The following is a 23,980-nucleotide window of genomic DNA, read 5'->3' as shown; positions in this document are numbered from 1 at the left end:
CAGGAATAATGAAAAACTGAGTAAATGTATTTGGCTAAGGTGTATGTAAACTTCTGACTTCAACTGTACTCACAATATGGACAACTTGATCTGTGTGTTGATACCGTTTCCAAATTGCAACTCCTCGGCTTAAAACAATTGAAAGTGCACTTGCAATTAACGTGGGCAGTGTATTAAATTAGTTAACGAACGACTTACCTTGTTTGCTTCCTCCGGCTGTTTGGTTGTCAGTGTCTTTGCCGGCTGAGATATTTGGACTTTCACGTGCGTTGTCATTGCACCCGTTTTTGTGAACTGCACATTTCACACAAAGCTCACTGGCAGCAGGCAGGCCTTTAATTTATTTTGACTAAGGAAAAAGGACTAAGGCTAGATTTCTTCATTATTTTGATGGGTATGCCTACAGTTTACAAGAGCATCGTTTTTATTTATTTTATTGCTGACTTTTTCGATGCACCATGTTTAACAAAAGTGGTAGGTCTCTTGCCGAATTAAAATAAGAGCAACAAATGTTTAAAAAGTTTGTACATTCATTTATTACAACATAAATGTACATACGGTTTTCACCCCCCAAAAAAATAAAATGAGCATTTTAAACTCAAGTTAAAAGCAGCTAGTCAGTATGGCTGACCATTTGAAATGTTTAGTCCATATTCATCATCTGTTAATAAAAATGTAACAAATTGCTGCATTTCCCATTGTTCTAAAAAATAAATAAAAAAGGAATCACAAAACAAATGTAAAAAAAAAAATCACAAATATAAATCTGGGTCAGCTGAGATCATTGGGGTGAGAGGTCATGGTAGGCCAGAGGTCAGGATGCTGCCCAGCAGGGTGCGATCCTTCAGAGCATTCTCCACGTCCCTCTCCTCAATCTTCAGAGAAACCTTGGTGAGGCGAGCCTCCTTGGCTTTTTTCAGGGCAAAGATGCCCCGGCTCTCCAACAGACTGCAGAGGGAGAGGCACTCTCCCTGGCCCACGCCACCCACCTGTCTCTTGGCACACAGGCGGCTGTACACCTCGTGGAGCTGAGGGGTAGAGAAGAAGAGTCAGACTTGAGAAAGAATTGGTACTGACCTTCAGCAACCCAATGACCTTCAGTGGTAACCAGGTCAGTGTAAGAGAAAACATTGACCGTATTTCACTTTTCATTCTGACTAGCTACCTAGACTTATGTTAAATGCACACCGAGTGTACAAAACATTAGGAACACCTTCAGTCTGTCATGGAAAGAGCAGATGTTCTAAAAATGTTTTGTACACTGTGTATATATATCAAGGTGTATTAGAAAATTATTAAAAGCAACAAAAAAAAGCTAAATGTTCGCTCTCAATTTACAAACTTAGATGGTAGTATCGTGTTCGCACCAATGCAGTGCCCATCTCTCACCTTGCCCAGTGGGATCTCTTTGTTCTTGCCGTTGCGGGTGAGCAGTAGCAGACAGCAGACCAGGAGTTTCTGCTGGAGGGGGAAGCTTTCTCCCTCGGAGGAGGACATGCGGTCTCCGTACACCTCCGACAGCACCCTGGCCACCTGGGGCACGCTCACACGAGACGCTGTAGTTTCTGCGGCCTTCTTTCGGTCGTCAGATTCCACAAGCTCTACAGCTCTCCTGTAACACAGAGGAACCGGCGTCATGCCACTACTTTGTTCTCAAACAAAACCTCAACCAGTTAACGCACTGTTCCCCAGACGCCAATTAAGGCAGCCCCCCGCACCTCTCCGATTCAGAGGGGTCAGGTTAAACGCAGAAGACATTTCAGTTGAATGCATTCAGTTAAACTGATGAGGCATCTTCCTTCCCATACCAACTTTCCAAGACCACCTATAACTAGCCATAGTAAAACGCACATTTTTTGGGGGGGGTGTTGCTCATATTTGATCTTACATTTATTTTCATGGCCAAGCCAAAAGGTGTCCTGAGTCATCAGCATTGCAACCAACAAATTATTTAGTATTAACAGTGTTTATTTAGTCAAGTCCTTCCCTTACCGGCAGATATCCAGAGCTTTGCGTGCGTCTCCCGACACAGCAGACACCTTCCTGGCACAAAACTGCACGGCCGATGCGTCCAGTAACCCCTCTCCGGACACCTGTGCGAGTCGGTCCTGCACGATGGCGGCGAGCTCCTGGCGGCTGTAGGGAGGGAAGTGTAACAGCTGGGGGCGACAGCGAGGCAGGGCCTGCAGCCGGGGGAGGATCCTGTCAGTCAGGTCCAGAGCGTTGGCGATACCTAGAATGGGACGGCACAGTCATTACACCTGCCTGCATACAGGAGGACTAAGGACAGCCCGTATGAGGAAGTGGCTATGAGAGAGTTGACTGGATGGAATTTAAATATAGAAATGGGTAGACGTGTGTGTGTGTGTGTGTGTGTGGGGGGGTTTTAGGGTGAAATCTTCAGATGAATTCTTAAGATATTAACATAGAAATTGTTAACGGCCAATGAAATGTGTATACCAGAGACAGTGTATATTGTTTAACACTGTATATTAGGGGGTTCTTACCGATGAGACAGAGGCGGGACTTGGGCAGGTAGGGCCACTCAAAGATGGTGTAGAGAACGTCTTGGGCCTTGCTGTCCAACTGGTCCATTTCATCCAGGACTAGAAGACTGGGGAGAGAAGGAGAAAGGAGGTTAAGCGAGAAAACTTATCTGTCAGCAAAATGTAAATCCTCTCTCAAATATATGTTGTTGTTTTTTAGGGTGTAAATTCAGAATATATGGATGAAGAAAACTTCAGAGCGAAACTAAACTTTTATTTCTCTTCGCAAAAGTGATTTAAGTTTTAGTTCAGGGCTATAGATACTCACACAGTGGGCCCTGTGCTGGTCAGCAGTTTCTGCAGCTTGGTGTCGGTGTGGCCCCCGGAGGCCCCCAGCTTCTCTGCCAGCAAGGGGAAGATGGCGTGGGAGCTACGTAGAGCCATACAGTTCAACACCACTGTCTGAATCTCCTTCAGCTCATCCTGTATCAAGAGAGGAAATAGTTAAATTCATGTAAAGAGAAATCAATCAGGTTCAATTTACACAGGGTTCAGGGCTATACACAAAGGGTGGAATTAAGTGATTCTGCACCTCATGGCAGAGCTGTAAGGTCATTTTAGAGTATTGGGTTCCACCCAAGAACCAAAATTAGGCTAATGAATGTTGGAATCCTGTCAAGGCAACAACTCCAATGCTAGGCTAATGCTGACAATTAGCCCATCATCAACGAAGCGGAGGCAAGCACAAACAGTGGCGCTAACCTTCATCTCCTGCAACACACAGTTGAGGCAAGCAGTCTTGCCGGTGCCGGGGGCTCCAGAGATGTAGAGGCTGGCCGGGCTGGCCTTCAGGGCCTTGTCCTCCAGGAAGGAGCGGATGGAGGACCTCTCGGCCTCCCGGGATAGCAGGCGCTCTGGGACAGCAGTGTGGAGGGCCTGCTTCACACTGTGGAACTTAGACTCTGGAGAGGGACCGGAAGATGGGTTAATACTCCGCCTTAAGTCTATGACGTGAACATTTAGAATAATGAGCCAATCAAATAAAGGCACACATTTGTCTTTGGAGTTTAACGCTCTTCATTTGCACTTGAGAAAAAGATACGAGGAAGGGGAAAAGAGAGCGTGAGAGACATGTCTTACTTTCAGCAAAGAGGCGGACCCCAGGGGTCTTCTCTGATCGGGGACATGATGGGCCCCCACTGGGTGTCTCATGCAGTCTGCTGGGGGAGGCCCTGGGGCAGGAGGTTGGGGAGAGGGGGGTCAGTAGTCTCCTCGGGGATAGAAGGGGGGAGTTCTCATCAAAGCCCAGCTTGCGGGGGGAGGCCAGGTTAAGGCAGGGCTGTTTGGGAGGAGAGCCCAGTAGGGTGGCACTGAGGTTACAGCCATTTTCATCTCCTGAGAAACACACAGAAGACAGATGGTTAGGTTAGAAACAACATATCTGTCTTTTCGATAGCACCTTACGTTTGCATCAAGAGTTGTGGTTTATCAGCTTAAACCTTGCACAGAATATGTAACAACAATATGTAACAAAAATAATCACAAACTGCCTAAAGTTTTAGACAGTAGACAGTGAAACACTATCAAAGTTATGTATAATAGCAATCCCATACCTGTGCGTTTGCGAGGGCTGAGGGGTATTCTTGGGCACAAAGTTATGTCTTTGAGGGCCACGGGCCCATGTGAGAGGGGTGTTAGCTGGGCCCTCTCTGGAAGGGACTGCGGTTTAGAAGCCCCCACGGAGCAGAGGGACTTGGTCTCCTTCAGCTGGGATGTGCTCTTGGAGGGGGTGCTTTTTGAGTCAACCCCAGAGGACTTGCGTCTGGGGAACTGAAGGATAGGCTGAGTCTGGGAACGTGTGCTGGGCATCTTCCCTGTGAGCACTTTAGCGTCCAGCCCGGTTTCAAAAGACTGAAGGGGGAAGAGATAAGGTCAGCCATTGTGACAACACCCATGAATAGATAGACTGCAAGAAAAACAATTGTCGTATGTTCAAGAGTGATTTGAAATTGAGTGAACACAGAAGAGGTACAGAACCGCTTAATAGTAAATGATACCATCCATCCTAGCTATCAGGCCTACCCTGATCGAAGTAGTTCCGGTATTTTCCACGCAAGTTACTGTTATAACTGCTAAGCATGACTCCCACGATTTAGAAGAGTATGCGATCTTTGTGCCGTTGTTGCACTGTTGTAAATCAACATTACAAAAGGTTAGCCCGAATGTTCGATTGTATACTGACAATGCAACAAACAACTTGCCATTTTCCGGGGCCATCAGAATGGTGTGAATTCTCAGTAACTACTGTATCTGCAGACTCAATGGCGACAACTATACGTGTCCTCATTTGTGGCGCCAACAGCACAAATATGATTTAAAAAACTGAAATGGCGTAAAATACCACAAATCAAAGAAAATAGGAAATATATGTATTGCCGTTTTCGACAAAACTTTTTTTTGTTGTATCTGACTAGCTAGTTAAACTTGACTGATAATAATCCCCCCAGTATGCTACGGAAACTCGCTCGCAATATCTCCCCCCCAACTCTGACAAAAAAAAATAAAACTATCTCGTCAAATCCAACGGAATACTACAAGTTCACACGTTTTAAACATGTATTGAAGGTAGTGTTACCTTAATTTCAGTTCTTGATTAAGTAATATTCGGCTAGTCTTCTAGATGGATTTCGTGTGGTCTCCGGCGCGCTCTTGTCTGACTGATTTAAGAAACAAAACTTGCGCCAAATGTCTCCACAACTCCTCCCCCAATCAGCTGGGCTTCCCGCAGCTAAGGTCTGATTTGTCCTTCTTGTGTCATTTTGTTATTTCCCAGGCTCTCATTGGTTCATCTTCGAACATTAGGTAGCGTCAGTGTTTACGTCACACAAGTACACGGTGGCGGGAGTTTCAATAATATATATTTTGGCGGACTGGAAATCTCCCGGGAAATTCAGCATTGTCTGGTGTAAACATTTAACACAATATTCTCTGGTGTCCTTAGTAACTTGGTTGCAGTTTGAGAGAATTACTCAAACTTCTGCATATGTGCTCTGGCATACGTATCGAAATATATATTTTTAAATGATATGAGTAACTAAATTGGTTCTTTATGTTTCTGTGTAAGCTATTTCAATCATTATTGTGAACTTCCACAATAAATTACATCTGCAAGAAGCTTAAAAGATGGATAGAGATGGTGATAAAGAGTCAAATACAATGGACACCAAAACAATCCCGTATCCCTTTTCCCCCCAAAAGCATATATTTATTTCAAATGATAAAACATGGTTGATTAACAAGTGAAATGACCATGGCAGGAATGAACAGGGTGAGAACATGAGAATCACAGTCAATGAGTCACCACCTGTGTGAGACTAAAGATATCCAATCAATCACACAAGTTACACACACGGTCAGACATACAGAGAAGTGCTGCAAAGAGACCCGTCTCTCTGGCTGTCAGACAAAGCTCACAACTGGACTGTTGTTAAACTTTTTAATCAATTTCCTCCCTATATTACAAGCTTTTTACAAACATTAAAATATATCAATAACTACAATTACCATATTTCTCATACTTTATGTAAATATACATTATTTATTGCATTTTTAATAGACTCACTTTTATTTTTATCAAACGCACTGGTACCGATAAGTATGACAATAGATGTGTAAGGCAACAACCAGCCTGAGGACGACATAAAAGGAATGGAGAAGAGAAAATGAATCTATTGTCATGTAGCTGGTCTATGTAGTTCTCTTTCACGGTAGTGGAATCATAACAGAAATCACAAAGCTACAATGTAATGACAGTTTAGGTATCAAGCATTAAGAAGCTCCTAAGTCAAAAAAAAAATATATATATATAAATCCACCATGATGACATTTCTGGGGCCTACTCTGCCCAAATAGTTCCCTGGTGCTCCAGATGATGTTTCCCCTAGGTACAGATCTAGGATAAGATTCCCTTCCCCAATCCTAACCTTAAAACATGATTAGGGAAAATACAAAACGCACCCCAAATCAGCACCTAGGAGCATCTTCACCCTACAACCTTCTTCTGGCACTTAAGCGTTTCCTTTTTGGTTAGTTGCTACCAATGAGAAGTGAGAATACAAACAAAATTGTTCCTTGCATAGGAATGCATTAAAAACTCAAGCATTATGGTTTCCCTCTGGCCAGGATACAGTCCATTCCAAAGGGCCACCAGCAGTAAAATCAAATATTCTAGTTTCAAAAAAATAGATTACATTTTTTTTGTTCTTTGAAGGAACTTCAGAAAGGCAGGGTTGAAGGACTGACAGCCCTGCAAAGCTACCCTTGGTCCAAAGAAAGGAATGAGGGTAATAATTTAGCCATGATCGCCCCCCTTGTGGCAAGAAACAGGAACAGCATTGAATAAAGTGAAAGTAGAATTTCATACACTACTCTCAAATGCCTTCCTTGATCAATAAAGTAAAGGAGCTTTGGCAGCTAACGATTATTAAAGAGGAGCGGCATTATGGATCCCTGAAAAATGTCGTAGTGTTGACGAAACGAAGATGCATTTATTTTTTGTTTCAGATAAATCTAGACTGCAACCGATCAGAGCAGCACTTTCTGTTCTCCTCTAGTGTAAAAACATGGTATTCACAGGGGCCACGGTTAAGCTGTTATGCTGCCACCGAGCAATGCCATGAGCAAGAACAAAAAAAGATCTAATTGGGAATGCCCCTCAGTCTTTACACTGTGTCACGCACTGTCAGCAAGACTCACCCTCTCATAAACATGACAAGCATTCAAGTAATATCTCCTGTCCCTGTTTCATACCAAAAAAACTAAGCCATTTCTGTGTGACGAAAACAACAGCTTCCCTAAGTGTGAGAGGCCCCTCATTCTACTCCACCCAACTATTGGCACATCAAGGTAGGAGAGAATTCTATTCCACACCTTCTCCTCGGGGCACTGGAAGCACGGCATTTAAAAAAAACCTATAGAAAACACACCACATACTATAGATACCAATTGACACCCAACACATTTTTGCAGATGTTGGTGTGTCCCCTATATTGTCCTACAGACGACACAGTTACTGCGGTTAACGATAGAACATTTACAAAAACATTCATTCATATATCGCAGGAAATCATCATCATCATCGTGGATTATGCACACATTTCAAAAGATGGAATTCAGAATTCTTAGTTGGTCCTGCTGCTATAAAGTATAATCAACCCCCCCCCAATCTTGCAGAAAGATTGGCTTGTGACCACAGCACAGTCAAACAGGTCAGTTCCTCAGCGGTTTTGTTCGATCATGCTGAAACAGAAGTGTCTGAAGTGTTTGTGGAGAAGAGAGCGACTGGTAGTGTAGGGTTTTGTAAAAAAAAAAAGTAGCGTCGAACAAGACTAGTGAACTTTCTATAGTGTTTGGGGGTTGACTTGTTTCCGGCTAGTCATATAAAGTGTCTATGTTTAGGCCTGTGTGTGTTTCAAGTGTCGTGCCACTCCCCTGAACGTCCTCTGATTAGACCGAGTGACTTATTAAAGTCCTTTGGTCCTGAATTCCATAGTTCACCTTGCCACTGGTGGCGCTGGAGGTACTCCCCGGAACATGCCTACAGGGCGTAGAGGAAACAAAAAGGGTACATCAGGTCAGTTCTTAACTCCAAATAACAGTGGTGTGGAGAATGAATTAAGCCTAAGCCTGTACCTGGTCCAGGTTTATTGCTTTTGCTGGGGTAGATCTTGGTGAAATTCCTATATTCCTCAGGGGGTGGGAAGTCCTCCACTGGGTGGAAGTCAAACTTGGACTCAAAATCCTCTAAGGGTTCAGAAAGGTAAAGGGTCAACACAACATTGTAAATCAGGATAACACTAAACTAGCAAAAATGAAGGCTAAGACCTTAGTACAGTATTAGAATGAATAAAGTACAGTAACATTGGTCCAGCATATAAACTCATTAGAAGTCATGTATTTTTGACTTCTTGAGCTTGCTCTAGTAATTTCCATTTCCATGAATAAATACCATGCAAAATGGTCAGTTCTCCTGAAAACTTTAATTTGACTGTGCAATCTATGAACTCTATGAATGCTCTGGGTTGGTCACAATACAAGAGGAACATTTGCATTACTGAGCTGGCATTTTAATATGGGGCTATAATACCTGACAATCTACTACCAACAACAACTAGGCTACTAGTGTCTCCAACATGTCTGTTGGTTTGAGAACTAACAAATGGCCATAGTGTTCCAAAGTAGACCATGTTTAGGGCTGTTGAGGCCAATACTCAACACAAGATAGATTCTAAAGCGATGAAAAGCCAGCAATCACATCATATTAATCAAACAAAGTGACAGTTGCTCAAAAACTGGTCTTGAATGAAAACCAGAATGTACAGGGGACATTGATGACCAGGACTGGGAGATGGGAGGAAATGAGCCTGTCCTGACTCACCTATATTGGACTTGGAAGAAGAGGAGTGTCCGTTACGGATGGGCGGGGGAGGCGGCGGGGGTCCGGTGCGGGAGGTAGATGAAGGGGGTGGAGGGGGCCTGGGCCCCCGGGTGTGGTGGGGTGGCTCCGAGGAGGTGGTGTTGGGAGTGACAGCACTGTGGATCCGGTAGGGGGGCGGGGGAAGAGGGGCTTGCCCACCACCCCCGTTTCGTGACCCAGGATTGGGTGCAGAAGGGGCTGCATCGGTAGCAAACAAACACACGCAATAGTAAGACCATGATGATGCCTGATTAAAATAATCACATAGCAGCAATTAAGGAGCAAAAATATCCCTTCCAACCTGTAGTTTTCTGAAAAATGTATCTACTGTACTCTACAGTAAACGGAAGTGGTATAGCGCATTCAAAAGTATTTAGAACCCTTGACTTTCTCCACATTTGTTACGTTACAGCCTTAATCTAAAATGTATTAAAAAGTGTCCCCCCACCCCTCAATCTACACACAATACACCTTAACAACAAAGCAAAAACAGGTTTAGACATTTTTGCAAATTTGTAAAAAAAATATATAATATCACATTAAAATATGTATTCAGACCCTTTACTCAGTACTTTGTTGAAACACCTTTGGCAGCGAATTACAGTCTCGAGACTTCTTGGGAATGATGCACCTATATCTGGGGAGATTCTCCCATTCTTCTCTGCAGATCCTCTCAAGCTATTTTCAGGTCTCCAGAGATGTTCGATCGGGTTCAAGTCCGGCCTCTGGCTGGGCCACTCAAGGACATTCAAAGACTTGCTCCGAAGCCTCTCCTACATTGTCTTGGCTGTGTGCTTAGGTTAGTTGTCCTGTCTGAGGTACTGAGCACTCTGGAGCAGGTTTTCATCAAGGATCTCTGTACTTTGCTCCGTTCATCTTTCCCTCGATTCTGACTAGTCTCCCAGTCCATGCCACAGAAAACATCCCCACAGCTTGATGCTGCCACCACCATGCCAGGTTTCCTCCAGATGTGACGCTTGGCACTCAAGCCAAGAATCATCAGACCAGATAATCTTGTTTCTCATGGTCAGTGTCTTTCAGTGCCTTCTGGCAAACTCCAAGTGGGCTGTCATGTGCCTTTTACTGAGGAGTGGCATCGGTCTAGCCACTCTACTATAAAGGCCTGATAGGTGTAGTGCTGCAGAGATGGTTGTCCTTCTGGAAGGTTCTCCCATCTCCACAGAGATCACTCTGACAGAGTGATCGTCGTGTACTTGGTCACTTCCCTGACCAAGGCATTTCTCCCCCGATTGCTCAGTTTGGCTGGGCTGCCAGCTCTAGGAAGATTCTTGGTGGATCCAAACTTCTTACATTTAAGAATGATGGAGGCCACTGTGTTCTTGGGGACCTTCAATACTGTGCATGTTTTTTTGGTATCCTCCTCCAGATCTGTGCCTTGACACAATCCTGTCTCTGAGCTCTGCGGACTATTCCTTTGAATTCCTATTCCTCATGGCTTGGTTTTTGCATTGACATGCACTGTCAACTGTGGGACCTTATATAGACAGGTGTGTGTGCCTTTCCAAATCATGTCCAATCAATTGAATTCACCAAATGTGGACTCCAATCAAGTTGTAGAAACATCTCAATGATGATCAATGGAAACAGGATGCACCGGAGTGCAATTTCAAGTCTCATAGCAAATGGTCTGAATACTTATTTAAATAAGGTATTTCTGTTTTTTTATTATTAATACATTTGTGTGTAGATTGTAATTGAATAAATTTTAGAACAAGGCTGTAATGTAACAGTGGAAAAAAGTTAAGGGGTCTGAATACTTTGTAATCGCTGCCAAAGGTGCTTCAACAAAGTACGGAGTAAAGGGTCTGAATACTTATGTAAACTTGATATTTAAATTTATGAATTTTCAAACATTTCTGAAAAGCTGTTTTTGCTTTGTCGTTATGGGATATTGTGTGTAGATTGACAAGGGGGGAAAAACAATTCAATTCCATTTTAGAATAAGGCTGTAACATAACAAAATGTGGATAAAGTTAAGTGGTCTGAATAGTTTCCGAATGCACTGCATACTTGTGAGCAAACGTTCCATAACTGCAGGTGGCAGTAAATCAGCAACCTTGGCTTCATCAACGTTCCAACAACACACTAAAGGTAGCAGTATGCCCCCTTTCAGTTTGTTTGCCAACTCATAGAAGTAGTAGAAGAAAATTGACTCAATGGCACTGCCCATGCTCTGACACCATAATGGGACATATACAATGTTGACATGTCTAAGACTATGGCTACTACCCATCCTTTCCTTTCAGACCATGAACTTGTGTGTGGAAGAAAGGATTGGTTTGGAAAAGGTCATTACCCTTTGTGACAGCAGTCCCTTGATAAGACTAATGGCTCCCCAATACAAACATTGAGCTGTGTTCTAGTACCTGATCTCTTGCTGGGGGGCTCCCTGGCGGGTGGGGGTGGTCTGCCAACCCCTGGAGGTCCTGCAGATGGCGAGGGGGGTGGAGGAGGTGCATGATTGCGTCCGCCGTAGATGCCGCCTGAGGAGTTCTTCTTGTGCAGTGAGTTGTGCCTCTGGGGAAGTTTCGGAGCCCCATCTCCAACAGGGTGCCCCATGGGGCCGTTGGAGGTGCCCCCAGAGGGTTGCCTGTAAGGCGGGGGCGGAGGGGGCGCCGAGGACCCCCCAGTGGGTGGCCGCGTGGAGGAAAGAGGCGGTCTCGATGAAGGAGGGGGACCAGAGCTGGGCGGAGCCGGGCCTCTTTGCGGCGGCGGGGGAGGGGCTTCTCCCGGCTGTTGTTGGGGCCTACTGGGGCCTTTTGTTGCGGGGTTGACGGGGCATTGCTACGGTAACCACCTCGGTTAAACGGCGGGGGAGGAGCTGGGGCGGATGTGCTGGGCTTCAAGCCCCCTGTCGAAAAAGGTGGAGCAGGTGGGGCTGATGTGCTGTGTTTCATGCCTGAAGGAGGGGGCGGAGCTGAGCCTGAAGTACTGTGCTTCATGCCCCCAGTGGAGGAGTGGGATGAGCTGGCACTGGTTGGGGGGCGGGAGATGTCGGGGAGAGAGGGGCGGTGGGAGCGCTGGGGCTCCGGGGGGGAGGGTTTGTCTCTTGGGGAGGGTTTGTCTCCTGGGGAGGGTTTGTCTCCTGGGGAGGGTTTGTCTCCTGGGGAGGGGGAGGTAGATCGGCCTGGGGTGGACCGGGGGGCTGCAGGTCTGGAGCCTGGGGGACGAAGGGCAGATCTGCCCACTGAGGCGTCTGGAAGGAAAGCATAGAAACACACATTTTAGAACACTATGCATAAATACACCCATTCATATACTTTCACCCACACGCATCAAGCTTCATGGCAAATGTAGAACATCCAGTAGCCTGGGTGCCAGTCTGTTTCTGCAGTATATTTATAGTAGCATATTTATATAGTGCCCAATGAAATCCATGTTGTAGAGAACACGGAATCCAGACAAAATGGAGTTAAGCAATATTCAAAAATGTATTGAACTTAGTTGGAAATGAACTAAATGTATTGAACTTAGTCATAAATTTACCCAAGTTAATCATAAGACCTGAAAAAAAAATGCACCAGTGATTTGTATTTTCATGTAACTTTCTGAAATATATCACTAGCCACTTTAAACAACGCTACCTAATATAATGTTTACATACCCTACATTATTCATCTCATATGTATACGTATATACTGTACCCTATATCATCTACTGCATCCTTATGTAATACATGTATCACTAGCCACTTTAACTATGCCACTTTGTTTACATACTCATCTCATATGTATATACTGCACTCAATACCATCTACTTTATCTTGCCTATGCCACTCTGTACCATCACTCATTCATATATCTTTATGTACATATTCTTTATCCCCTTACACTTGTGTCTATAAGGTAGTAGTTTTGGAATTGTTAGCTAGATTACTTGTTGGTTATTACTGCATTGTTGGAACTAGAAGCACAAGCATTTCGCTACACTCGCACTAACATCTGCTAACCATGTGTATGTGACAAATAAAATTTTATTTGATTTGATTTGAAATGGCCGTAAGTGTTTACACTTTGTGTAGCCGTTAGCGATGATGCTAATGATAACTTTTAATTGAGATCTCTACCAGAAGAAGGTTAACTACAAAGTAGCCTCTCATCATCTGGCAGAATGATATCATGATTATTTGCATCAATCCAGTGGCCATTTGTTTTGCAAACTCAAATTACGAGCACAACAGAATAGCTGCTAACCAAACAGTCTCTTGCTGGTGCGAACTTACACTAAACTACACCAAAAAATCTAAATAAGCATTGCTGTGGACTTAGACATTTTAATTTGGTTGTTTTTCTATTGAAGCTGCAATATGTAACTTTTTGGGGGCTACCTGACCGAATTCACATAGAAATGTGAGTTATAGATATGTCATTCTCATTGAAAGCAAGTCTATGAAGTGGTAGATCTTTCTATGCTTCCTGTTCTTAAGTTTTGTTTTTAAGTCTTTTACACCAGCTTCAAACACCATCTTTTTGGGAATGGAAAATATTTCACAGCAGTTTCGATGGTACAATGATTCTCTACACTATACTTGCTTGAAATTAGGCAATCATTTTGTAAATATTTATTGAACTAAATTGTTGGTATGTAAGCATTTCACAATAAGGTCCTGTTGTATTCCGCGCATGTGACAAATAAAATTAGATTTGACTATTAGAATCGTAGCAAGCGGGAAATGGCAGACCTATTTCTGCATTGTGCTCATTTAAAGTGTGATTTTGAGCATGAAAGCTTGAAAAAAAAAGTGGGAAAACAGAAACCTGGAAAAATAAAAATACATTTTTTTTAGCCCTTTTTCTCCCCTATTTCCAATTGGTAGTTACAGTCTCATCGCTCCCGTACGGATTCGGGAGAGGCGAAGGTCGAGAGCCAAGCGCCCTCCGAAACACGACCCAACCAAGCCGCACCGCTTCTTGACACAATGCCCGCTTAACCCGGAAGCCAGTCACACCGATGTCTCGGAGGAAACACCATGCCATGCACCTGGCGACCATGTCAGCGTGCATTGAGCCCGGCCCGCCACCGGAGTTGCTAGAGCGCGATGGGGCAAGGACATCCCTGCCGGCCAAACCCTCCCCTAACGCAGACGACGCTGGGGCAATTGTTTGCCGCCCCATGGGTCTCCCGGTCACGGACGGCTGCGACAGAGCCTGGACTCAAACCAGGATCTCCAGTGGCACAGTTAGCAACTGCGATGCAGTGCCTGAGACCACTGTGCCACTCGGGAGGCCTGGAGAAACACATTTAAAAACTAAACAGAACCAGGCAAAAAATAAAGCTGAGTTTACAGGGCCCCATTTACATTGTAATCATATGTAGTGAGTTCTGCTTACCTCCAGCTCCAACTGATCGTAGTTTTGGCATGCCCCCAGCGAAAAGGCCTCCCCCTGGCCCACCACTGCTCCCTCCTCCACCTCCTCTACCACCTCCACCACCTCCACCACTTTCCTTTGGTTCTGGGGAAAGCAGAGGTACGAATGTCCTTGTTACACTGTTGTGCTGATAATGCTTGCATTGACATTGTTGAAAGCCATTTGTGGCAAAGAATTGTGCATGTATAGTACCAGTCAAAAAAGTTGGACAACTACTCATTCAAGGGTTTTTCTTTATTTTTTAAATGTTCTACATTGTAGAATAATAGTGAAGACATCAAAACTATGAAATCATGAAGTAACCAAAAAAGTGTTTTATAAAAAATAAAAAAATTAAGTATTTTATATTTGAGATACCTCAAAGTAGCCAGCCTTTGCTAATAGTGTGCAAAGCTGTCAAGGCATTCTCTCAACCAGCTTCACCTGGAATGCTTTTCTAACAGTCTTGAATGAGTTCCCACACATGCGGAGCACTTGATGGCAGCTTTCCTTCACTCTGCAATTCATCTCATCCCAAACCATCTCAATTGGGTTGAGGTCGAGTGATTGTGGAGGCCAGGTCATCTGATGTAACACTCCATCACTCTCCTTCTTGGTCAAATAGCCCTTACACAGCCTGAAGGTGTGTTGGGTCATTGTCCTCATCCATTCACCTACTATGCATCTCACAAAGACACGGCGGTTGGAACTAAAAATCTCGCATTTGGACTCAGAGCAAAGGAAAGATTTCCACCAGCCTAATGTCCATTGCTTGTGTTTTTTGGTCCGAGCAAGTCTCTTCTTATTATTGGTGTCCTTTAGTAGTGTTTTCTGTGCAGCAAATCGACCATGAAGGCCTGATTCACACAGTCTCCTCTGAACAGTTGATGTTGAGATGTGTCTGTTACTTGAACTCTGTGAAGCATTTATTTGGGCTGTAATTTCTGAGGCTGGTAACTCTAATGAACTTGTCCTCTGGGTCTTTCTTTCCTGTGGCAGTCCTCATGAGAGCCAGTTTCATCATAGCACTTGATGGTTTTTGCAACTGCACTTGAATAAACTTTAAAAGTTCTTGACATTTTCCGATTTGATTAACCTTCATGTCTTAAAGTAATGGACTGTCTTTGCTAATTTGAGCTGTTTTTTCCATTATATGGACTTGGGCTTTTACCAAATAGGGATGGATATCTTCTGTATACCATCCCTACCTTGTCACAACACAACTGATTGGCACAAAAACATTAAGGAAAGAAATTCCACAACTTCACTTTTGCCAAGGCACACCTGTTAATTGAAATGAATTCCAGGTGACTACCTCAGCTGGTTGAGAGAATGCCAAGAGAGCAAAAAACTGTCAAGGCAAACAGTGGCTACTTTGAAATACATTTATATTTTAGTTTTGATGTCTTCACTATTATTATACAATGTAGAAAATAGTAAAAATAAAAAACCCTGGAATGAGTAGGTGTGTCCAAACTTTTTACTGGTACTGTATGTATGCATACACGTACATGTATAATCTGTGTGTGTGTGTGTGTGTGTCTCAACAGGAAATGAGGAGAGTGCAAAAGTTAGTTTCTATCCCCTATAGGTTTCCTATGCTACTTACTCTCTATAACAGGTGCACTTCTGTCATGGACCACTCCAACCTTCTTCAGCCTGGCTCCTTTGGAGATATCAGAGAGCAACGCTCCTCTCCCCTTCGCCTCATCCCGATTCAACTTAGGTGCTGTAGTGTTCGCCTGAGGAAAGGATATGAGCAAACCACCATGTTAGTTAGGTTGACCATGCCAAAGATAATAACATGAACTGCATAAGGTACCGCCGTTATAGCAACAGATACAATAGATGGCAATGCAGCATTATGGTGCAAGTTGATAGTAATCCACATGGTGCCTGCATGGGTGTGTGTTTGGTCAGCACAGACATTTCTTGGTTTGTTTGGATTTGTTTAAAATGTAAAAATTGCATCCTTTATAAACATGGCATAGCAACCCTAGAAATCATACTTTGGGAAATGTGGGCATAATAACATATTTGGCATAGTATCTAACACCAGCTGGTGTCGAATCATCCTTATTAACAACACAACAGCAAATAATGAGTGACTTCAGTTATTTTATCATGCAGTTATGAATCTCTAGAAACCCTTCAGAGGACTTGTGAGTTTTGTCATGTTTTGAACATCAGTTTAGGAGCTGGACTGACCTGGTTGAAGGTGGGGGGAGGAGGGGGACCTGGAGGAGGAGGGGGAGGAGGAGGAACGGGCATCCTGTCCCTCTGTGGGCACCTTGGGGAGGAGGTTTGTTCACCGTCTCAGCTCTGGGTACACTCTCAAACTCCTGCGAAACAAGACAGAGGAGAGACTCTGGCTCAGTAAAATACACACAACAAGGTCAAAAAATGAAATAAAGTGGGGTCAGAGTAAAATTGTACATCCTTGTAGTGTCATTTTTGACATTGGTGGACTGTATTGAATTCAGGTGAGTCAAGATATCATTGGAACATCTGTTCAAAGACCATTACAAATTCACCTCTATTTGTAGCTGTTGACTACAATGGTGGCATGGACCACACTAAAAACAACTATTCTCTAATTCTACATGCATATACTCACTCTAGAATGATTCAGCTCAGTAGAGCTGCCAAAACCAGTTGGTTGGCTGGGCTGAGCTCATTGTGGATACAGACATACAGCACGTTCAGCTAGGCAGCAAACCCCACCCTCCTTCACTCACCCTAAACTCCATTCCACAAGCTACCTGTTAAGAGTGTTTGAACAGGTTTTCACAGAAGAGGAAAACAAATGGAATGTCATCGGGTGAGCTTGCCAGTGAGGCGATAAGGAACAGAAATGCAGCAGCCATTGTAAGTTGCTACCTCGAGTGAGAGAAACCGAGAGTGGACAGCACAGCCCGCCACTTCATATTTCATCCATTGAGAAGATTTGATGTTATTGTTTTTTTTGCACTACCGGCGCCAACCATTTATGTCAATCAAAATGTCTCTAGAATCTCCCATAAATGTTCAATCGTGTTGAGATCTGATGACAGAGGCAGGCATGGCATATGGTTAACATCATTTTCATGCTCATCACACCATTCAGTGACCACTCCTGCTTCCACACGGGGCATGGTCATCCTTTGTCGACCATCCATAGCCATGGTCAACAAAATAATGGCCTGCCCAGCCTTTTTGTACATCACTAAGCATGATGGGACGTTACTTGCTTAACTAACTCAGGAACCACACCTGTATGGAAGCACCTGCTTTCAATATACTTTGCATTCCTGATTTACTGTAGTGTTTTCATTATTTTGGTAGTTACCACCTGTACATGCGCCTACTTGGAGAATTGCCAATGGACTACAATGTTAAAACCTCAGACAAAGGATTATGACATTCTTGCAGGGTAGGGGAGGTGTTCAGCTCCTTCTCTAACCTAATATGTGACCGATTGAGTTAGTTTGATGGTTTTGTGGACGGGGAAATAAACTAGTTGTAAAAAAAAAAGAAGTGCCGATGTCAGTAACTATTTTGGGCCTAACGTCATATTAAACACAAACTAGCAACCCTAAAACGAGCAGGCCCGAGTCAGAAGTGTCACTGGAATTTCACTTTATGATATGCAGAAAATGTAAACACAGATTTGATAAGGTAACATTCCAAATCAGAAATGTTCTCGGGTCGCTAGCCAATGTCTACGCACGCTCTGTCAATCTACAATTAGGTGCCAGGTGAGCGAGCCCAAAAACATGTAAATTATAAAATAAACTCAAATGCAATTCCTTCCTCTTGGCCTAAAAGTTGAACTACCTAACTGGACATTGTTTGAATTAATGTAGCAATCTAGGTAAAAATGTATATCAATTGAGTCAACCAGTTATTATCTGGATAACATGTTGATCTAACTAGCTGGGTGGATTGGCAGTGACTTACCCTGTCTCGAAGGATTGTGTGTCTCGTCTTCAATAACAACATGAATGGAAACTGCAGTTGTGGCAAGTTTGCTAGTTAACACAATCCCAGGCAGTAGGTGGCTCTCTTGGTTACTTACGAAGAAAATCTAATAAAAACTGGGGGACACTAGCAGCTAAATTAGCTTGCTAGCGAAATCAACTAAATCCAATACCCAAAGTTAGCTTGCTAGCTAAGTTACTGTTTACTCGCGACAGCTGTCAAGTGAAATTTTGCTTGCGTCTTAACTATGGCTGTAAACAAGTTATGTCGGTGCAAAAACTAATTCGAGGTACGCGTAACTCCAGTTTATATCCTATTTCCATATACTTTTTATTCTGCTCTCCCCTTGACCAGCAAGTAAAGCGAGACTCTCGCTTAACAACTGTTTCTGTCGCTTCTCGGAAACCCGGAACTGGGCCGTCCAACACAAAATGGAGGCAGGCAGGTAACAGGATCACCGCCGACGAGTTTATCAACTGGGAAAACAGCGACCTCAAATGGAATGAAACCTGTAGGATACTCGCGAGAAACGAGCTATAATTAGTTTAGAAACTCTTGTGAGAACACCATCGAGTGTGTGGAGCAGGGTCCTCTTCTTGCTTTTGCCTCATGTTAGATGTGTTCATGCATGTACAATATTGCTTGTAAGAGCATGCATGAACACATATATGCATTTCAATGAGTCGTATACTTGTACAGTCAAGTAAACAAACTGTGATGAAATCATTGCACTTAGTGAATCTGAATTAATTTTACAAAAATATTGTGGATATCCCAGACATAGACAATCAGACACTAGGTATTTTGCAAAGATAATCACATCTTTATTTGAAAATATTATAAAATGACTCCATTTGCATGAGATGTTGCATTGCCATTCACCCAATACATGACAGATCAAAAGGCACTGTTGAACATCTCTGCTCACTGGTGTACTGATATTTAGTTGTTGCATAATTCAGACCCAGGACACCAATTTAGACCTGGGTCTTGTTCATTAGGCACACATGGGAGCAAACGTTTTCAAATGGACACGCAAGTTTCAGGTAGTGCCTGCCGCCTCCAAGTAATTTGTTCCCATTTGGAACCTATTGAACAGGGCCCGGTTTCACAAAAGCATCTGAAGGCAAAGTTCATCGTTAGAACCTTTGTAGGCGCATCATTTGAGCGGTTTCCCAAAACCATCGTTGGACTTGAGCGACGTATAAAAACACGCTTCAAATTAAAACAGAGATGACTGCATTAAAATATAGCCTAGAGTAAGTAAGCTATAGACCTATTTCAATCAAATTGAAATACGTTTAATGTTCAAGAAATTGAGTTATATTTTGCTTCTTGTATGATACCGTCTGTAATTTGTCATTTCATGATGTGCCAAATTTTAGCCATGCGATCTTTCTATGAGCTGATCCATCGTCAGTATCGTGGAATAATTAGTTAAAGTAAGATTTGAACGGAAAGCTGATCAGAGAGCAGCGTTGCCATTATTCCGATCCTGTCAGTGTCGACACAGGCCTCAACGACGCACTTGGCGAATGTTCTCTCTGCCTAGTGTTTTGGGAATTATACAACCGGTGGGTCTAATCTTAGATGCTGATTGGTTAAAACCGCATTCCAGCCAGTGTCTATTCCAAAAATGACCACCGGCTAAAGCTATGGCGTTGAAATGCCCATCTCCCATTTATTTTCGACAAGCACTTGATATTCAACAGCGGAAATTTGTCTAAATCTTGCCGTCTCGTCAATTCCAACATTGTTTCAAAATTGAAATTCGATTTCTAGCTGTCCTATAATAACGAACGTTTCGGGGAGTTGGGACGAGAAAGGCAGACAGCTTTTCTCAGCCAGTCGAAATCATGAATCAAATGGCATAATTTTTATGGATATACACAATAAAATGTCAATAGAAAACAGGTCAAATGAAACACAGCTAGTTTGCAGTCTTTCGAGCTACAGTTTGAAGGGATTGTGTTAGCTGTGTTGGCTAATTCGTCTGAAGTGTCCTGACGAGAAATGTCTCTGGAAACCAGCTTAAACAAACGCAAATGCAGCTACTTTGCTGTTATTCTGGCTGCAATGTTTGATGTGACTAAGTTAGCCGTAGTTGGCTAGCAAGCGAGGGAAAAGAATGTTGCCAGTCAGTATGGTAACTTTTTAGAAAGAACTGGGTTGCGTCTATAGATACAGAACAAAAAGAGTGAACGACTAGGTCACGTCTCTGGCAACCGATAGAATTAATGACCAATAGAATTAATCTTGTGGAAGGATGAAATGGTATGAATAAATTCAAAATGTTTATGAAAATGTCAATCATTATTTGTTTGGTAACCCATTGTATAAAAGTGATAATGTCTTCAAAGCCAGTGTGTGGAGGATATATTGGCAGTTTTCCAGCCCGAGACATCCGTGCCAATATATCGTCCAAACACCAGCTTCACTGGCATTATCACTGAAATGTTACATCTTAGGCTGTTGTAGGAAAGATACATTGTTTAAACACTTGTAAGCCTAAGTGTCTTTGCTATCAGGAAACCAGGCCCAGGTTGGCTAAACTCTACATGACTTCAAGTGAACAGGCTCATTGCACGACTTCCATGAAGAAGTGCTATCAGTCCATCCAGTGAGGCACTACCAATCAGATAAACTTCCATTGTTTGTTAGGCCATGGTATTGGCTTGGAGAGCAGTGGTCATTCACCATAACCCAGTCATTTAATCAGATGGCATAATTGATATAGATACGCAAATACTAGTGGTTTGATTCAATCATTTTTTCCAGAGGTAAGCCTCAGCCAAGAGGTTGATTGACAAGCAACATATTGAGGCATTGCCTTTGTCATTAATCAAAAGATAATCACTCAATTGAATTACGAAAATAAAAAATAATAGTCCCTTTGCTTTTCCACTTCTTCAGGTTAATTTCAGTCCAATGTTCAGATCACCAATGCCAGGGCCAGGTTTCCCGAAAAGCATCCTATGGTCTAAGATTAACTTAACCTTAAAATGTTTTTGGGAAACCGGGCTCAGATAGATTAACATCATGCGCTCAGCTCGACTACACCACAAGTGTCCTCATTCTAAAAATGCACATGGCAGAGAGCAGCAGCACACATTTATTAGAACAAAATTTCAAGTATAATCTTCAGAATCCCAATTAAAATAGTCCAGAAGATGGACTCCTCTTCTTCGTCATCCCCTGGAGCTGGAGAGTATTTCTGCTTCCCCCGGTCCTCCTCTGAGGGGTACGACCTTTTATCAAACGGGTCCTGGAGGGAAGTCTGATCGTAAAACACCCTCATCTCAAACTCGCTCTCCTGGTGCGATGGGTGGCCATAAATGCCAATCCCCACGGGCCTCCCAAAGTCTCCAGGCACTACGACCACATCCTGGCCGCAGGTGACCGACTGCAGCTTGTAGGTGTCGAAGCTGGGCCGCAGAGTTTTGTCTGAGACGTACAAGTCTGCATCACCCTTGAGGCTGTGCATGTGCAGGATGATCTTGCCATCGTGGTTGAGCCGAAGGTAGCTGTAGTTTCCCGCCCCGATGTGGCCCTGCACCATGTGGAGCAGCACCCACTCCTTAGGAAGGGCATCCTCTTCCAAAGAATGCAGGAACCCCCCAGCCTGAGACAAGAGGAATGCCACAGCCAACATGCTGCTGCACAGCACCATAATGGAGATGGATAGTCAGAGTCACTGACTGGACAACACCAGTCTACCATCTGTTGATAACCTGAAGGGCAACATAAACAAATGCATTACCTAGAGTACAGTATAAGCCTGATAAAGCTTGTACTGGGCAAATCCTCAAGGGGGCAATCTTCAGCCAGTTGACTTTTAAGGGATGTTTAGAAAAGGACACCTCCTGCCTGTAGATCACTGATCTGGCTACAAGCCCTGCACTATATCTCTGCTCTATAAATACAGTATCAAGCTAGCTTCTTCTAAAGACTAGCATTGTGACCTCTACAACCTTGTAATATACTACACATGTTTAGCAGCTTCTTCTTGAGTAACCCATCTGTAAAGACGTTACGCCCACCCTGTCTGTCTGCCTTGCATTGACTTCTGGCTAACCGCTCACTAACACATGTCCGTCTAAATCGCTGGCCTGTGAATTAGTTATTAGAGCAGCCACAGACTGACTAATCCCATTTACAAAATACCTTATAAAGCTAGACTCAGTTATGCGCTAACGCAGAATGTAGTCCTAAAGCAATTGTTTGACAGCGCGTGGCCGTGATGTGGACACTTTAGCTAGATAGCGAAACGTCGAGTATTGTACTGGTGGCTCGTTAACTATATGCAAAATACATACATTTAACAAACACATATGCAAATAGATTGATTGATACGAACAACATAGCTACATTTCATCAGCCTTGCAAGAAGCAAGCTACTGCTGCCAGCGTTTATGCTAGCTTGCTAACTGGCTACGCTAAATTAACGTTACATAGCTAGCTAATGTTAGTAGTATAGCACAAATAACTTTCCGGGGCTACGAGAAGCAACACTTACGGTTATCACAATATTTAGCAGGTTTGTGGAACAAGAACATTAGCTCCTCACCTGTACATTGTTCCGAGCACAACTTTAGTAATGGTTATTGTTTTGCCAGTAACTAACGAACCAGTCAGTGTCAAGTTCACTTCTTCCGTTTTCCGGGGTCTCTCACACTTATCCACTGGCGGCGCCTACAGTACAGGGAAAGTAGCACATTCTTTAACTGAACACAAACCACCAAGTAACACTGGGCCTATATTAAAATCACATCATCCTACAAATATACATATAGGAACTGATATATAAATAGACAATGTGACCCTAACCAGTCCTCTATAAGTTATTTACAGTAACCCGATCCATTTATTGTCAAGTTCACTCCCACACCCCTCAAGAGACTTGGTTGTACGCTTCACACAGCATTAATATAGTTGCTAAAGGAGCTCTGCACCCCATAAAAAAAAACATTTTAGGAGCCTACAAAGAGAAAAAATGTGGCTACACATTGATCGAATTATGTCAGCATTATTACTTTGTAGAATATACCTACACATTAGTGTTTGCTCAATCCACGAAGCGCATTTAGACCAGTGGTCCCCAACCTCGCTATATACAGCCGACAAGATCAGGTTTGTAGTATTACAGTTCCCAAGCACTGTGCGTAGGATTATAGAAAGGTGTAAAAAAAAAATGGAATTGAAGACTCACCAGTATATCAATGCATCATCAGATCAAGGTACTGTAAACCAAGGTGAAAGAATCTCCCATAGTGAAGGATATTAATTACCACGTTACTTTATTGTACTGCATCTTAATTTCTGCTTTGGCAACACCAGCGTCACAGCCGTCCTGCCAATACATCCCCCCCCATTTTTCTCGGCAGCAATGCGACATTCAACACTAAGTTTGATCATTCAGTGTTTGAAAAACGGAGTCATTTTTTCCACCCACTACCACAACGCGTTGGACTGCAGCGTAATACTGCAATGAAAATATAACAGCATGTACATCTCAGACATACCAAAATCCACCACCGCAAGTTTACAGACACCTTGTGAAACAACATGTACAGCCTAATTTTACTTCCCTCCATCCACACATCATACCCATTTCCTTTATTCTCATTTTGGTCAACTTTAATTATGTACAGCGTTCATTTCTATTGCAGGTTTTACTAGAACCATTTGTA

The 23,980-nt window shown here is 43.2% G+C and overlaps 2 protein-coding genes and 1 pseudogene across 5 annotated transcripts; all 3 read right to left on the bottom strand.

Annotated features, from left to right (window-relative positions):
• Positions 1 to 512: 512 nt before the first annotated feature.
• On the bottom strand, positions 513 to 5,251 carry cdc6 (cell division cycle 6 homolog (S. cerevisiae)). 2 transcript variants are annotated; one of them, XM_046331439.1, is made up of 9 exons: positions 5,122 to 5,251; positions 4,100 to 4,397; positions 3,627 to 3,881; positions 3,249 to 3,448; positions 2,815 to 2,969; positions 2,508 to 2,614; positions 1,993 to 2,233; positions 1,390 to 1,612; positions 513 to 1,028 (listed from the first exon to the last, which is right to left on the bottom strand). In XM_046331439.1, the coding sequence occupies exons 2-9, from the start codon at positions 4,353 to 4,355 to the stop codon at positions 798 to 800; spliced, it is 1,668 nt and encodes a 555-aa protein (XP_046187395.1). In that variant the 5' UTR covers positions 4,356 to 4,397; positions 5,122 to 5,251; the 3' UTR covers positions 513 to 797. The 2 variants fall into 2 exon arrangements, with proteins under 2 accessions (XP_046187395.1, XP_046187394.1); XM_046331438.1 differs by lacking the exon at positions 5,122 to 5,251 and adding an exon at positions 4,569 to 4,963.
• Positions 5,252 to 5,720: 469 nt separating this feature from the next.
• On the bottom strand, positions 5,721 to 18,738 carry LOC124016056 (annotated as a pseudogene).
• A 352-nt stretch (positions 18,739 to 19,090) lies between these two features.
• LOC124015725 (UPF0669 protein C6orf120 homolog) lies at positions 19,091 to 23,638 on the bottom strand. Of its 3 annotated transcripts, none has more exons than XM_046331148.1 (3): positions 23,500 to 23,638; positions 22,807 to 22,982; positions 19,091 to 22,021 (listed from the first exon to the last, which is right to left on the bottom strand). In XM_046331148.1, the coding sequence occupies exon 3, from the start codon at positions 21,958 to 21,960 to the stop codon at positions 21,406 to 21,408; it is 555 nt and encodes a 184-aa protein (XP_046187104.1). In that variant the 5' UTR covers positions 21,961 to 22,021; positions 22,807 to 22,982; positions 23,500 to 23,638; the 3' UTR covers positions 19,091 to 21,405. The 3 variants fall into 3 exon arrangements, with proteins under 3 accessions (XP_046187104.1, XP_046187102.1, XP_046187103.1); XM_046331146.1 differs by having other exon boundaries at positions 22,858 to 22,982; XM_046331147.1 differs by lacking the exon at positions 23,500 to 23,638 and adding an exon at positions 23,342 to 23,359 and having other exon boundaries at positions 22,858 to 22,982.
• Positions 23,639 to 23,980: the final 342 nt, after the last annotated feature.

This window comes from Oncorhynchus gorbuscha, linkage group LG26 (genome assembly GCF_021184085.1).
Source record: "Oncorhynchus gorbuscha isolate QuinsamMale2020 ecotype Even-year linkage group LG26, OgorEven_v1.0, whole genome shotgun sequence".
Lineage (NCBI taxonomy): Eukaryota > Metazoa > Chordata > Actinopteri > Salmoniformes > Salmonidae > Oncorhynchus > Oncorhynchus gorbuscha.
This window is presented reverse-complemented; position numbering and strand designations above follow the sequence as displayed.

Excerpts from the sequence above, each read along its gene's own strand:
- cdc6 (XM_046331438.1), bottom strand. The coding sequence starts at position 4,763 with ATGGCCCCGGAAAATGGCAAGTTGTTTGTTGCATTGTCAGTATACAAT. Across the intron at positions 2,970-3,248 it reads GTGTGTTGCAGGAGATGAAG|GATGAGCTGAAGGAGATTCA; the intron begins GTTAGCGCCACT and ends CTCTTGATACAG. Across the intron at positions 2,615-2,814 it reads ACCAGCACAGGGCCCACTGT|TCTTCTAGTCCTGGATGAAA; the intron begins GTGAGTATCTAT and ends TTCTCTCCCCAG.
- LOC124015725 (XM_046331148.1), bottom strand. The coding sequence starts at position 21,960 with ATGGTGCTGTGCAGCAGCATGTTGGCTGTGGCATTCCTCTTGTCTCAG.